The 13,622-nt window shown below is 47.8% G+C and overlaps 1 protein-coding gene across 1 annotated transcript; it reads left to right on the top strand.

Annotated features, from left to right (window-relative positions):
- Positions 1 to 476: 476 nt before the first annotated feature.
- adnpb (activity-dependent neuroprotector homeobox b) lies at positions 477 to 12,838 on the top strand. Its single transcript, XM_083975558.1, has 4 exons — positions 477 to 914; positions 5,749 to 5,865; positions 9,481 to 9,573; positions 9,736 to 12,838. The coding sequence occupies exons 2-4, from the start codon at positions 5,758 to 5,760 to the stop codon at positions 12,739 to 12,741; spliced, it is 3,207 nt and encodes a 1,068-aa protein (XP_083831684.1). The 5' UTR covers positions 477 to 914; positions 5,749 to 5,757; the 3' UTR covers positions 12,742 to 12,838.
- Positions 12,839 to 13,622: the final 784 nt, after the last annotated feature.

Here is a 13,622-nt window from a genome sequence, read left to right as displayed (position 1 = left end):
GGTTGGTTTGCTACATATTTCTACACCTCTGTTTCACAGCCCATCCATGTACAGCGCCACCTACCGTTGATTCAGGCCTTATCTCTGGGGCACTTTGTACATCTGACCCTGTACTGGAGGGATGGACGCCAGATGTAGTCAGCCCGCGCATGCGCACAAAGCCTCTGAGGCCTTCTCCAGGAGGACGCCCGCTGTCGGCCAGACCGCGCCATGACTACACCGGGTTGTTTACCCCACAGCCCCGGACACAGACACCAAAGGCCGACCGCTGGCTTTTTCCACGGACGAGCCCAGTGTTTTTTGTTAGTTTTTTTTTCTACAGTAGACATTTACTTAATTGGCTGAACTGATTGGGGAACCAATCAAGAGTTTTAATGAGCCGGGCTCGCGAGGATCTCACAATGAGATTATTTATGCTAATCAAGTAGATGTCACTTCCGCCCCTTTTATTTGCGCCATTTTGGATAGGGCAGTTTCTAGGCTGGATGTGTATTGTCTGTCAGAGAGAGGAGAATGGTCCAAGCGCTATCGGCTGCCGGGCAATCACAGGCGCACTTACGGCGATTTATTTGAGAGAGTGGGTCACGCCGGTGGTCGTCCCCAGCACCTGGACATGAGTCCGCCCTCGTCGCTGCGGAGAATGGAGGGTTTAATTGTCTAATGAGGCTCGGAGGATCTCAGTTCCCGTTTGCCGACCACAGGGAAGAGGATAGCCCTTGTCGGCGAGGGACGGTCGGGCTCGGAGGGTGCACCAACGGCCGGCGCGTTGTCACCTGAGAGGATATAACGGAAGATATCTGGAGGAGAGTGAAACACAAAAAAGAAAAGAAAAGAAGTGAAAGTGTCTGTACATCGTCTCAGCCAACCTGAGGTGACACATTTCACTCGGACGGGAGCACTGGATGTGAAAGCAGGTAAACTTGTCTGTCATAATACTGGACCTATGTCCCCCAAAGCGGGATAGTTTTTTTTGTGCCGTTAACCGGGGCTCTACCTGCGGAGGACTACGGCGGAGGTAACCTGTGCCGGAGATGGAGCCAACGTTGTGTTTGTGGAAGTCGGGGAGGGGGGGTACGGGGTCCAGCCAGCGGTTATCTCAAGTTGAATGACTCCCCCCCGGTTTGTTTGTTTGTTTATAACAGCGCCCGGTGAAAAATAAGAGAACAACAGCCCGTGTGCTGTAAAGGAAGAAACGAGGAGGAGTAAAAATGGCAGCATTAGTTTGTGAATAGTCCCGTGTTGTTAGTGCGAGTTGCTAGCTTAGCATGCTAACTCAGCGCGGTGTGTCCCCCAGTCTTTGTCAGCGGCGGCAGCAGCAGCAGCAGCTCTCCCTGCTGCCTGCCAGAGCAGCTATCGATCTGGATACTGCCAGATGTTGATCACAGCCCGGACCCGCTGACACCCGCTGTCACCTGAACGCACCACGCACACGTTTTTCAGCGACGTGCGAGAGGAACGCTGCGAGTATGTAAAGTGTAGCTTCGTTACTGTACAGCTCTGGTAGTGTACTGTAGAGTTGTGTCTTGTTGGGAGGGGGTGGTGGTGGGTTGGGGGGCGCTCGATACATATTCACAACCACAGTCACATTGTAACTGAGTTGTGTGATGTATGTTTGCCTTGTCAGTGATTTCAATAAGGTGATCAGAACATGAGGAGGAGCCAGGCAGGTGACACCTGGGCTGTGATGCACTAATACCTCCTGTTTGAGAGGGAGAGGGGCAGGGGGGGCTGTCACCCAGTCAGGACAAGTGTCAAATGATGAACATGGTCACCAATGTCTCTCTCCCTCTCACACACACACAGACACACTAGTACACAGGATCAGACACAGACAGCCCTGTGCTTTCCTTTCCTTTCCTTTCCTTCCTGCAGACAGGTGTTCAGTCTATTGACACAAACTAACCCCGGGTGCTTTGTGAGCATCCCTCCCAAACTTTTCTGGGATCTTTGTGCGACTGTAGATCTGTCACCAGACGCCTCTCTCTCTCCTCTCTCTTATGGTGAGCGACCATCTACACCTTGCCACTTGAGGAGTGTAAACAGCAGCCAGGACGTAGGTTACCAGGTCCCGGAGGAGGAGGAGGAGGAGGAGGAGGAGGAGGGCTGAGTGAGCGTTAGTAGGAAACGTGTGGTTGAAGGTTTGTAGGCCCCTTGTTGTTGTTTTTTTTTTCTTTTTCTTTTTCATACCACAGTCGAAGGGGGAAACCTGTTTTCTGCCAGCAGCCCTCAGCAGAGCAGAGCAGCCTCCTATCGCCTTTCCTCCCTCTCCTCCTCTTCCTTCTCTCCCTCCCTTCCCTCCTGCTCAGCCTCTCCTTGGCTTTTTTTCTCTCTCTCTCTCCCTCCCTCCCTCCTTCCTCCCACCCCACTCCCCTGCGTGCATATCCATCGCCCCCTCTTTCTCTCACCCTTTCCACCCCCCCCCCCTTCAGCCTCCTCCCCTCCCTCCTTCCCTCCCTCTCTCCTCTGAGCCTGTCTGTCCGACCTCCCTGCCCCCCCACACTCCTCCCCTCCCCTCCCCCCTCCACTTCCGTCGCTCACTCTGTCCTCTCTCCCTTCCTCTCATCCCTCCCCTCACTCCCCCTCCCCTCTCTCTCTCTCTCCCTTCTCTTCCTCCCAGCTCCCTCACCCCCCTCCTCCTCCTCCACCTCATCCTCTCTCACACTCACCCTCCCCCCCTTCCCTGATCTCTCTCTCTCGCTCCTTCTGTCCCTCCCCTTCCTCCCTCCCTCCCTCCCTCCCTCCCTCCCAACATCCCTTCCTTCTCTCTCCCCCCCCCCCCCCCCCTCCCCTCCCCCTCTCCCTCCACTGCAGACATATTGTAGAGGCTGCTGCTGACTCAATAGGAGGCGCCATTCTGTGATGGTATTGCGAGGCAGGGAGGAAAAAAGGGGGCAGGCTGGAGTATAGGGAGGCTTACATAATGGAGCTCCTCTCTAGCGCCATCTACAAGTAATGGGAGGAAGCAGGAGCAGAAGACAGAGGGGGGTGGGGGGGCTGGGGGTAGGTGGGCAGGGGTGTGTATCTCTCTCACTCAGTCCACCCTTTGCATGTTTCTCAACGCAAGACAGACAGGAGGATGGACTTTGGTTCTGTAGGCTCGTCACTAGGCCAACAGTTGGTGCAACTACACACACACACATACACAGAGAGTTCCCCCTCCCTGTTTTGTGTTTTCTAGAAGGGAAATAAGCTGAGGTGTTCACAGGAATTGTTTGGGACGGTGCTGTTTGTTGTCACTGGGCTGCCTCTATGTCCTCATGCATCAGTGACCTTTGACCCCCCCTCACTGTATCTAGCCTTGATTTAAATAAAGATATTTGACCAGCCGCTGTAGACGGTGAATGAAACAGCCAATACTTCCTCTGCCAAAAAAGATGGCTCCAACTAATAACAAACTGTTAGTCATTATAATGAATGGGTTCATAGGGGTTAAGTTGTATTTTCTATTGAACCTGTGGGTCTCTCTCTCTCTGTTTGTCACATTTCTTTCTATGTCAAACAGTAGTTCAATTTTGCAAGGTCAAATTAAAACGTGATTATTATGAATTATTTACTGTTAAGGTTATAAAGCAGGGCACTCGGTGCAGAAACTGAACTGCAGGTGTCATGGTTAAACTGTCGACCTCTGGCCCGTGGCTTTGTTGCTGGAGGTTTCTCATAAAGTGATGTTTACATTGTGTTTGTCACTGAAATGGACTGTGCAACAAACACAGTCATGAAAGATTTATAATTCATTTGAAACCTGCGTTGTTTCTATTTGGGTTCCTTCAGTTTTCTCCTGCTCTGCCTTTGTCGCCCGCGTCGCTGTACATCTCAGTGCATTACCGCCGCGCGTCAGTCGGCGCAACAGTGCGAGACCGTTGACAGGAATGTGCATCATGTCTGCTCGAGGTCAAAAACCTCAGCGTACCTTTTCTCACCGGAGTCTTGATGGTCTGATGGAAACGTGTTTGCTTGCTGAGGCCTCATCAACCTGTTCAACTCTGAGCTGAAGCTTTGCTAACAGGTCTTTTTTTTTTTACAGAAGACTTCTGACATGTTACAGCGGAGCGGGAACAAGTGCAAATAATATATAATTCCACAAACTATATAATTCGACAAACTATTTCCATGGTCTACTTGGACTCTTGAATTGAACAGAACCACCACCACCATTCATCATCATCATCAAATGTTGTGATTGACAACAACTTGACAAGTCAGAATATCCGCTGTGAAAAATACTGTTTACATGGCTGTTGAATTTCTTTACCTGTCCCTTTCAAAATAAAGGCTGCATTTAGAACCAATTTGAGCCTTGCTTGGGAAAAATCCAGCCCTCTCATTGGTTTGAATGGAGCCAGTCTGTCAGTGCAGCGCAAAAGGCTCTGTCAAAACAATGCAGGGTCACCAGGCAAAAAAAAAAAAAAGGTTGCACTGGGCTCAGCTTTTGTAAAGTAAGGGCCTTGATATACTTGCTGTAAAGTACGCGTACGCGAGCTGCCGCGCGTATCCTGCGTCCGTTTGATGCGTCGCCTGCGACCGTACGCACATATCGACGCGAGGTGACGCGACGCAGGATACGCGCGGCAGCTCGCGTACGCGTAGTTTACAGCAAGTATATCTCGGCCCTAATTGTGTTGGTCAGTCACCTCAATGAAAGCACACATTTAGTAGGTGTCTTGGTAACAGTTTATCACAACTACACAATACTAAGCATTAGTTAAATATCTATATATATACTAAATATGTAATTCATAATCTATAAACACAGTTGTAAATACATTACTCTTATTAAAGTCATTTATAATGTGTTTAATAATTTTCCCCCTAAAGGATGGATTTATAAAATCAAGTGTTATATCAGTTAGGGGTCGTCAGTGGTTTATAAGATCCTTCATAAACTGTAGTAAGTAAATGATTAAAAAAAACTATACTAGATGTAAATTGATGTTACATTTATACGTATAATGATTCAGACATTTACTTACAGGTAGTAACTACCTGACTTACTCATGAATTGCAGTGTTAATAAAATAATAGTGTTCATGAAACATCATAAATAACAACATGAACACACTCAGTAATCATAAGAATATGCCTTTGTAGGAACTCGCTGTAGGAAGAACACTTCATAGTTGATGAATTAAGTATTTGATCATGGTGAATAGTGTGAAGTTGTAATGAAGTGTTACCAACTACCTGAAATGAAATACTTAAACAGCAGAGTTTTGCTTCTGTTTATACTTCACAAAAACATCCAATTTGGAAAATCCTGTACGAGTGTATGAACTTTACTGATGAATCCTCATATGTAGTCATGTGATATTCAGACTGGACTGCATTGTTTTGTTTTTTTTTGTTTTTTTTTCATTGTCTCTCAGCAGCAGCACCTGAAACAACCTGCCCCCATCACACCAGGCCCATTTTAACACAGTGTTGCTTTCAGTCTGAATCCACAACACCCCCACAATTTAGCTTAATCTATTTGGGGAACGACTTCATCACTTTTCTGCAGATGCTGACTAGTTTTCAATGTCATTACTTCCCACTGCTGTAAGCTGAAGACGGCAGTGATGTGTGTGTCTCGTGTCTGAAAGGGGGGTTTGATGAAGGCGCCCCCCCCCCTTTTATTCGTGTTACATTATACAAGTTCAGTCAATGAAAGGAGATAACTGTTCATTTCATGACTCATGGTTCAGTGTACATCCATATTCTGTCCCACACCTGTTGATCACATGCTGTGTGTGTGTGTCTCTCTCTATTCAGGTGGGCAGCATGTTCCAGCTCCCTGTCAATAACCTGGGCAGTCTGCGGAAAGCGAGGAAAAATGTCAAGAAGGTTCTGGGAGACATCGGCTTGGAGTTCTGTCGAGATCACCTAGAGGTGAGCAGCCCACACTGTGGTGCTTTTATCATGACCACACATGCCACACACTTTTTGTGTCCAGTCTCAAATTTAACCATCGAGTAAACATTGTAGTGCAGTCATGTTTCCTGCACCTCGGATTGATTTCCAAATTTTGATGTTTTTTTTATCTTTTAAAGACATATAGTTTTACATATGGTGGTCTGTGTGTTTATTTTTCCTCGGTTAAACTACTGTAACTCTCTCTGTAAGGCTCTCATTACCCCTGTTTTAGTTTCCCTCTGTTGGCCACCTATTACTTTTCGTATTGATTTTAAACAATACTTTCAAAGCCTTGCACGATCTAGCCCTGAACAACATCAAGGACATATTAACCCCTCATAAGCCTGGTCAGATCAGCAGGCAGTGGTCTTCTGCTTATTCCCAGAGCATGTTTAGTTACTAAAGGCTGACAGGCAAACTCTGAAACAATTTACCTGCTGAGATAAGGTCTGCTGGATCCGTCACTGCTTTTCATAACTTAAAACCTTCTTTTTATGAAAGCTTTTATTTCTGTTTGAGTTAGGATTCTGATCATTTTTCTTCTTTGTTCTTATTTTTTTGGTAAAACATGCTATGAAAAGTGCTACTGCCCATCTGTGTCAATATCTTTAGCATATGTGATTATTACCAAATAAGACTTTAATTCTAAGTCTTCAAACTGATCAATGGTGGACAGTAACGGAGTAAATGTACTTGAGTACTATACTTAAGTACATATCCAGAGAATTTGTACTTTATTTGAGTATTAGATTTCTTTGGTACTTATTACTCTAACTTGAATACATTTCCAATACAAATATTTTTACTTTTACTCAAGTTAATTTCTAGGAAGGCTGAAAAGTACTTGTTACTTTCAGGTCTGCTTTTTTTTTTCTTTCTAAAATCCTATTGGACACAAGCTGTGTTTGTCAAAGAAGGAAACCCTAACCCCTAAAAGCAGCACATCAGTGCAGGTGGTTTCAAAGAGTTAACTCTCAGAAACAAGAGTTAAAAGGTCCTTAAATTCATTTAGAAAAAAATATAGTAATTCACTGATGTGAAAAATAAGAAATTTACTCTTACTCTTACTTTTACTCAAAGTAAATTTAAAAGCATGTACGTTTGGATACTTAAGTACCTTTAAAAGCAAGTACTTTTTTACTCTTACTCGAGTAACATGTCGACTGAGCTACTTTTACTTGTAACGGAGTAAATTTTGACCAGTAGTATTTGTACTCTTACTCAAGTACTGGGGTCGAGTACTCTGTCCATCTCTGAAACTGATGCACCATCATTATTTTCATCTGTTTTAGAGAATGGTTTATTTGGATGCATGTGCCTATGAATGTTGCTTTGGTTTAATAATAAGGCCAGTTTAGGAGTTGAGATAATTCTTCCGTTTGTCTCGCTGCAGGAGCTAAGTGATGAGCAGCGGGGGGTGCCTGTCTCTGCTGCAGAAATGTAGATAATGTTTGATGAAAGGAGTCTATGAACTGGACTTTAAACACATACATATGATGTGATTATCCTCATTGACACCGTGTCCTCATTCTGTTACAACTCACTTACTTTAACATAAAGGCTGCCTGTGCTCTCATCTCCAGTGTTAGCTGTGAGCTGTAAGCTTCCTCACCACTGTTGCCGTTAACCTGTGTTTACTGCTCATATGTTGGCCTGGATTTTCAGACGTTTTGACTTGTTATTATATTGTCCAGTATTTGTTTTTACAACATTTATAAAAACTAGCTTGAAAGATTTTATAGCACTTGACATGAATCATCAGCATTAGAGATCCAATATCGATGTCAGGTAGCCTAGAAATCTAGACGCACCCTAGCGGTAGCAAAAATATTTGCTCCGTAGGTGGGTCTAGAAACGAGCCATAGGAACTTTTTGAGTCTCGAACACCGATTGTGTTCACCAATCACAGCGCTCTATCTGTTTAGAGAGTCGTTGGGCGGGCTTAACGCGATGGCGACGTAGATTTTAATTGGCTTGTCAGGCTAACGTCATCCTGCTCTTTGCTCTGATTAGTCGTAGCGCTACCTAGCGCTGCCCTATTGCGTGCAGAGGCAGTTTGAAAGGCAGCCTTCATCCCGCCCCCTGGATTGAGCCGAGGTCTACCGATCGTTTCCAGACTATACATTTTAGTGATATAGTCTGGCTTGTCAGGCTAGATGTCAGGTCCAATATTGACAACATTTTATTTATCGGACATCAGATTGACAGCACCACTCCAGACTCACATTCTGAAGTTCAAGGTTCAAGGTAGCACAGAGCTACGCTACAGAAGCTAATGGGATTTCTTGGTTTCACTCATCAAACTCATCAAATACACAATCCAACAACTCCAAAACGCTCTGGTGGACAAGTTGTGACCTGCACATTCACCACGCTATGAGATAATAACAGAACGTTATGAGACAGAGTTGTTTTCGAGGTAAATTCATGCAAAACCGCTGATGCGCGTTCCCGTCGAAGGCAGTGTTTCGACAAGCAGTCTCTGCATTTACCTCGAAAACAACTCTGTCTCATAATGTTCGGTTATTATCTCATAGCGTGGTGAATGTGTAGGTCACAACTTGTCCACAAGAGAGTTTTGGTGTTGTTGGATTGTGTATTTGATGAGTTTGATGAGGGGAACCAAGAAATCCAATTAGCCTCCGTAGCGTAGCTCTATGCAGCTCGCGGCTCTGCTCCACCGTTATAAAAATAGCTTGCATCGACAATTAAAGGTACGAACCTACTCCTAAAACTATAGGGATTATGGCAATGGGCCAATTTGCCAAAATGTTGAACTATCCCTTTAACACATCAAGTCTGTTGCACTAAAGACATAAGTGAACTGATTGCAACAACAGTAGCTTAGCAGTTAGCTAACACAACACGAATACATTTAATGCAATTATCATAATTGTTGGAATCAGTGATATTGGCACATACGTATTGGAATCAGTTTAGAGCATGCATAATCAGCATGTCTCCAGGTGTTAGCCTTGACTTGACTCCATAGGTACAGTGTCGTTAGGGTGTGGCTACACACCTCCCGAGATAACCACAACAACCGTGCTCGGTCTCCTTGGTAGCGTCTCTCATCTCTCAGCAACACAGGAAACTCACACTCCCTCTGCCTCAGTCAGCTCAGTGGTCTCACACACACAGTGTCTCCTCTGGTGTCTTCTCTCTTTTCTGAGTTGCAGTCATTTGTATCAGCACCCAGCTCTCCACGTCATGATCCACTCAGGATCTCTCGCCCCATTGTGTTTTTTAAAAGTGCACCCACAGCCAACTAGCGTTTCAGCAGCGTAATAGCAGAGCGACGCAGACGCAGCAGAGCACACTGGTATAAATGCTCACAGCAGCGTAGGCCACCTGTGTAGGCTGCAGCGTAGGCTCTGCCTTGAGTCCTACGCAGAAACACAAACCAGACTTAACACACACACACACAATGTGAGAGAGAAAGCGGAGGAGAGGAACGTGACCTCAAATGACAGAAAACACAGAAGAGAAATGAAACAAGTGCAAACGAGCAACATTTTTATCTTGCATCTGTAGAGTCAGTCTTTGCTTGGTGACTGTCTGCTCATTAATCTTTGTCTCTTTGTTGTTTAGGACTATAAAGACTTCACTCCCCCAGAGGTGTATATAAAGCACACCACCTGGGAAGATGTGTGCATGTGGGAACCATCACATACCAAAGTCCAGGTGTGTGACACATACACTCTTCACTCACTGTTGTTTTGAATAATTTGTCCTGTTTACACTACAGAAAACAGAAAATATGTGTGAAGCTAGAATAAAATGGGTCTAAATTTTCTCAGACAAAGAAGTCTAAGCTTTTTTTTCCCCCCACCTCTGTGTCTCCAGGACTACAGATCAAAGCCCTTCTGCTGCTCCGGCTGCCTCTTTTCATCCAAGTACTTCTCTGCATACAAGAGCCACTTCCGCAACGTCCACAGCGAGGACTTTGAGAACAACATTCTGCTCAACTGCCCGTACTGCACTTACAATGGCAACAAAAAGACTCTGGAGACGCACATCAAACTTTTCCACATGCCCAACAACACCGTGCGGCAGGGGCCCGGCGGGATGGTGGCGGGGGCCGGCGGGCTCATGATAAAGGACGGGGTCCTGAAGAGGACCGGGGACACCGTGGAGCAGGCGGTGTACTACTGCAAGAAGTGTACCTACAGGGACCCTTTGTACAATGTAGTGCGAAAGCACATCTACCGGGAACACTTCCAGCAAGTCGCCCAGCCCTACATCGTGAAACCGGGAGAGAAGTCGCACGCTCAGAACGGTGGCACAGAGACAAACAGTGTTAACAGCAACCAGATCCACTGCAAGAAGTGTCTGTTTGTCCCGAGGACCTACGAAGCGCTGGTTCAACACGTCATCGAGGACCACGAGAGGATCGGCTACCAGGTGACCGCTATGATCGGGCACACGAGTGTGATATTCCCCCGCCCCAAACCCATCCTCATGATCCCTTCCAAGACCCATGGAGACAAGACCATCATCGGAATGGGCCCTAAAGGTGCGGTAATGGCCACCACCAGGTCTCCCGGCTCGCAGCAGTTGAGTCGGATCGTCGCTTCGGCAAAGGCGGGCTTCAACTCTTCAAGTCTTCTGTCTGGGTTGAAACACGACGCAATAGGATTAAAGGCCGGGAGCACCCATCCTTTCACCATTGGCGGGCAGCAGGTGAGGGTGACTCTACCGGGGAATGCCCAGGTTTCCGTGCCCCAGCAGTCGCACGCGGCAAAGCAGCTTATTTCTGGCGGCGGCCTGCGGGGCGCGGTCGTGATTAACTCCTCTTCCTCGCTCAAGTCCAACCCCCTGGGGTCACGTGTCCAGGCAGCGGCTACGACCGTGGCGTCCGTCACGGCTAAGAAAGGCGGTTCCTCGGTCCTGGGCACGTCCTACACACAGAAGTGGAAGATCTGCACCATCTGCAACGAGCTCTTCCCGGAGAACGTGTACAGCTCTCACTTCGAAAAAGAGCACAAGGCAGAGAAGGTGCCGGCCGTCGCCAACTACATCATGAAGATCCACAACTTCACCAGCAAATGTCTCTACTGCAACCGCTATCTCCCCAGCGACACCCTGCTGAACCACATGCTGATCCACGGCCTGTCCTGCCCCCACTGTCGCGCCACCTTCAACGACGTCGAGAAGATGGTGGCCCACATGCGGCTGTCGCACCCGGACGAGAGCGTGGGCCCGCGCACAGACTCTCCCTTGACCTTTGACCTCACTCTGCAGCAGGGCAATCCCAAGAATGTTCAGTTGATTGTTACTACCTACAACATGAGAGACGCCCCGGAGGAGTCGGTGGCGTTTCACGCTCAAAACAACACCACCTCCGGTTCCTCAGCCTTGTCCTCTTCCCTCATCTCGGGCAAGAGGTTGATGCCTCAGCACCCGCCCAAAACACCCTCGGTGGCGGCTGAGGGTGCACCGACCAAGAGTGCCCCGCAGGCATCTGTGCCCTATAAAAGGGACGTGGGGAAGACACTATGTCCTCTCTGCTTCTCTATCCTCAAGGGCCCGATCTCAGACTCACTGGCTCATCACCTGAGGGAGAGGCACCAGGTGATTCAAACGGTCCATCCTGTAGAAAAGAAACTGACCTACAAGTGTATTCACTGCTTGGGGGTTTATACCAGTAACATGACTGCCTCCACCATCACTCTACACTTGGTGCACTGTCGAGGTGTAGGGAAGTCCCAGAATGGGCAGGACAGCAGGGCGGCTCATTCCTCCCGGGTCGGCCAGGCCCAGAGCAGTGCCCTCAAACGGGCCAGCTTCGATAGCTCGGACACTAGCGCGCCAAAACGAAGGAGGCCTGGCCCTCCGGGGGAAAGGGCCCACCCGCGGGACAGCAACGGCCCGTCTACGTTTGTAGAAAACCCAGACGAACCCGTGGTTCTGGCTCTGGACCCCAAAGGACACGAGAACGAGTCGTACGAGTCCAGGAAAGCGTTTCTGACCCAGTATTTCAACCGGGCGCCGTACCCCTCGCAGCGGGAGGTGGAGAAGCTGGCGGCCAACCTCTGGCTGTGGAAGTCGGACATCTCCAGCCACTTCGTCAACAGGAGGAGGAAATGCGTGCAGGAATGCGAAACCCACAACGCCAACGTTTTGCTGGGCTTCAACATGCACGAGCTGAGCAAAGTGAGTCACGAGCTGGCGTGCGTCCAGGCCGGCACGTACGAGGGCAGAGAGAGCAAGAGGCGGACATCCAGGACGCACATGGGGGTGTCCGAGGACGCTCTCAGGAGACACAGGGAGCTCGTAGCTGCTAACGGTGGCGTGGCCCCACCAGCTAAGGGAAAGCCGGCAGGACCTGCGGAGGGCTCTAAGGCGGCGCCGCCGGCCCCCAAACCCAACAGTGCCAGAGGAGACCAAACCAAGACAATCAACAGCACCTTACCACAGAAAATGCCTCTAGACCTCTCCGAGCCCATCGCCATCGACTCTGACAGTGATGAGGAAGAGCAGCAGAAAAATAACAAGGAACAAGAGGGAGAGGTACATCGCCATGGTAACGAACAGCTTACCAGAGCTAAGGAGACAATTGAGCAGAGGACGGGGGCCAAGATCATCTCGGATCTAGACGACATGTCGGACGACGATGACGACGACGACGATGAGGACGACGATGATGACGAGGACGACGATGAAGACGAGGACGACGATGAAGACGAGTACGAAGGGGTGCACGTGGAGAACGGCTTCAGGCCCGCGGAGAGCTCGGAGAGACAGGCTGCTAAGGGAAGAGACCCTCTGCCCATCATCATCCCCAAGTTTGTCCCGTCGTCTGCGCGAAGCAGGAGGGACGGAGCCCAGCTGGGGAAACAGCAGGTCTGACTGGAGGAAGCAGAGAGACTCGCTCAGTCAGAGACACTTTAGATTTGATCCACGCCAACAAATCTGCCTCGCCTAAACCGAAGGACGCTGCCTTGTTACGCTGGGCATCTGTGATGGAGGGAGGGAGGGAGTAAAGTCTCCTTGAGTGAAAACTCAAAACAAGCCATTCAATGACATTTAAAGGCAGGACTCGAAGAGCAGCTACAGGACTGATGTAAAGATATGTGAACAAAGTTTTAATGTTTCTCCCCCCCCCCCAACCCCTCCTACCCCCTCTGACCGGGAGGGAGTGGGTTTGGTGGGGTGGGGGGGCACAAAGACAACAGTGAAGTTACACCAAACGAATAGACAAAGTTTTTTGCCTTCTATCTACTTTATTACATTGACGAGTTAGTAACGTTGATTTAGCCACTGAACTTGTGAGCGTGGCTTTAAAACATTGAGTTGTTGTGAGGTAAAGCTTTCAGGCCGACCAGATAATCCATCATTTTTCATGTAGTTATACCGAGATAGGTAGTGTAAATTTTGTACAGTCTTTTAGACATGTTTGGACAGACGTTGCCGTACATGTACCCTTAAATATTTGCTATTACCTGTGTGTAAGGTAGCCTCATATGTTCTATATTGATATGCTTAACGATAGGTGTTGCTTTGGTGGCTGGTATTTTCTTGTATGTTTAAGTTTATTTTTTAACAAAAACCTAGTTTTTTTTTTGTTGTTTTTTTTGCAAAAATAATATATCTATATATGAATGAAAGATCTGAATTGATTTGTTTTGCTTTCTAATTTGATTATGATTTTAATTTTTAATTTTTTAATTTTATTTTTTAATGATTTCTGTCCTGAAAGAAAATTGGCACTGAGGTATTCTCCTTGTCTC

Source organism: Trachurus trachurus, assembly GCF_905171665.1.
Source record: "Trachurus trachurus genome assembly, chromosome: 7".
Lineage (NCBI taxonomy): Eukaryota > Metazoa > Chordata > Actinopteri > Carangiformes > Carangidae > Trachurus > Trachurus trachurus.
The sequence above is the reverse complement of the archived record's forward strand: the minus strand, read 5'-3'. Positions and strand labels throughout refer to the sequence as shown.

Excerpts from the sequence above, each read along its gene's own strand:
- adnpb (XM_083975558.1), top strand. The coding sequence starts at position 5,758 with ATGTTCCAGCTCCCTGTCAATAACCTGGGCAGTCTGCGGAAAGCGAGG. Across the intron at positions 5,866-9,480 it reads TCTGTCGAGATCACCTAGAG|GACTATAAAGACTTCACTCC; the intron begins GTGAGCAGCCCA and ends TTTGTTGTTTAG. Across the intron at positions 9,574-9,735 it reads CATCACATACCAAAGTCCAG|GACTACAGATCAAAGCCCTT; the intron begins GTGTGTGACACA and ends CTGTGTCTCCAG.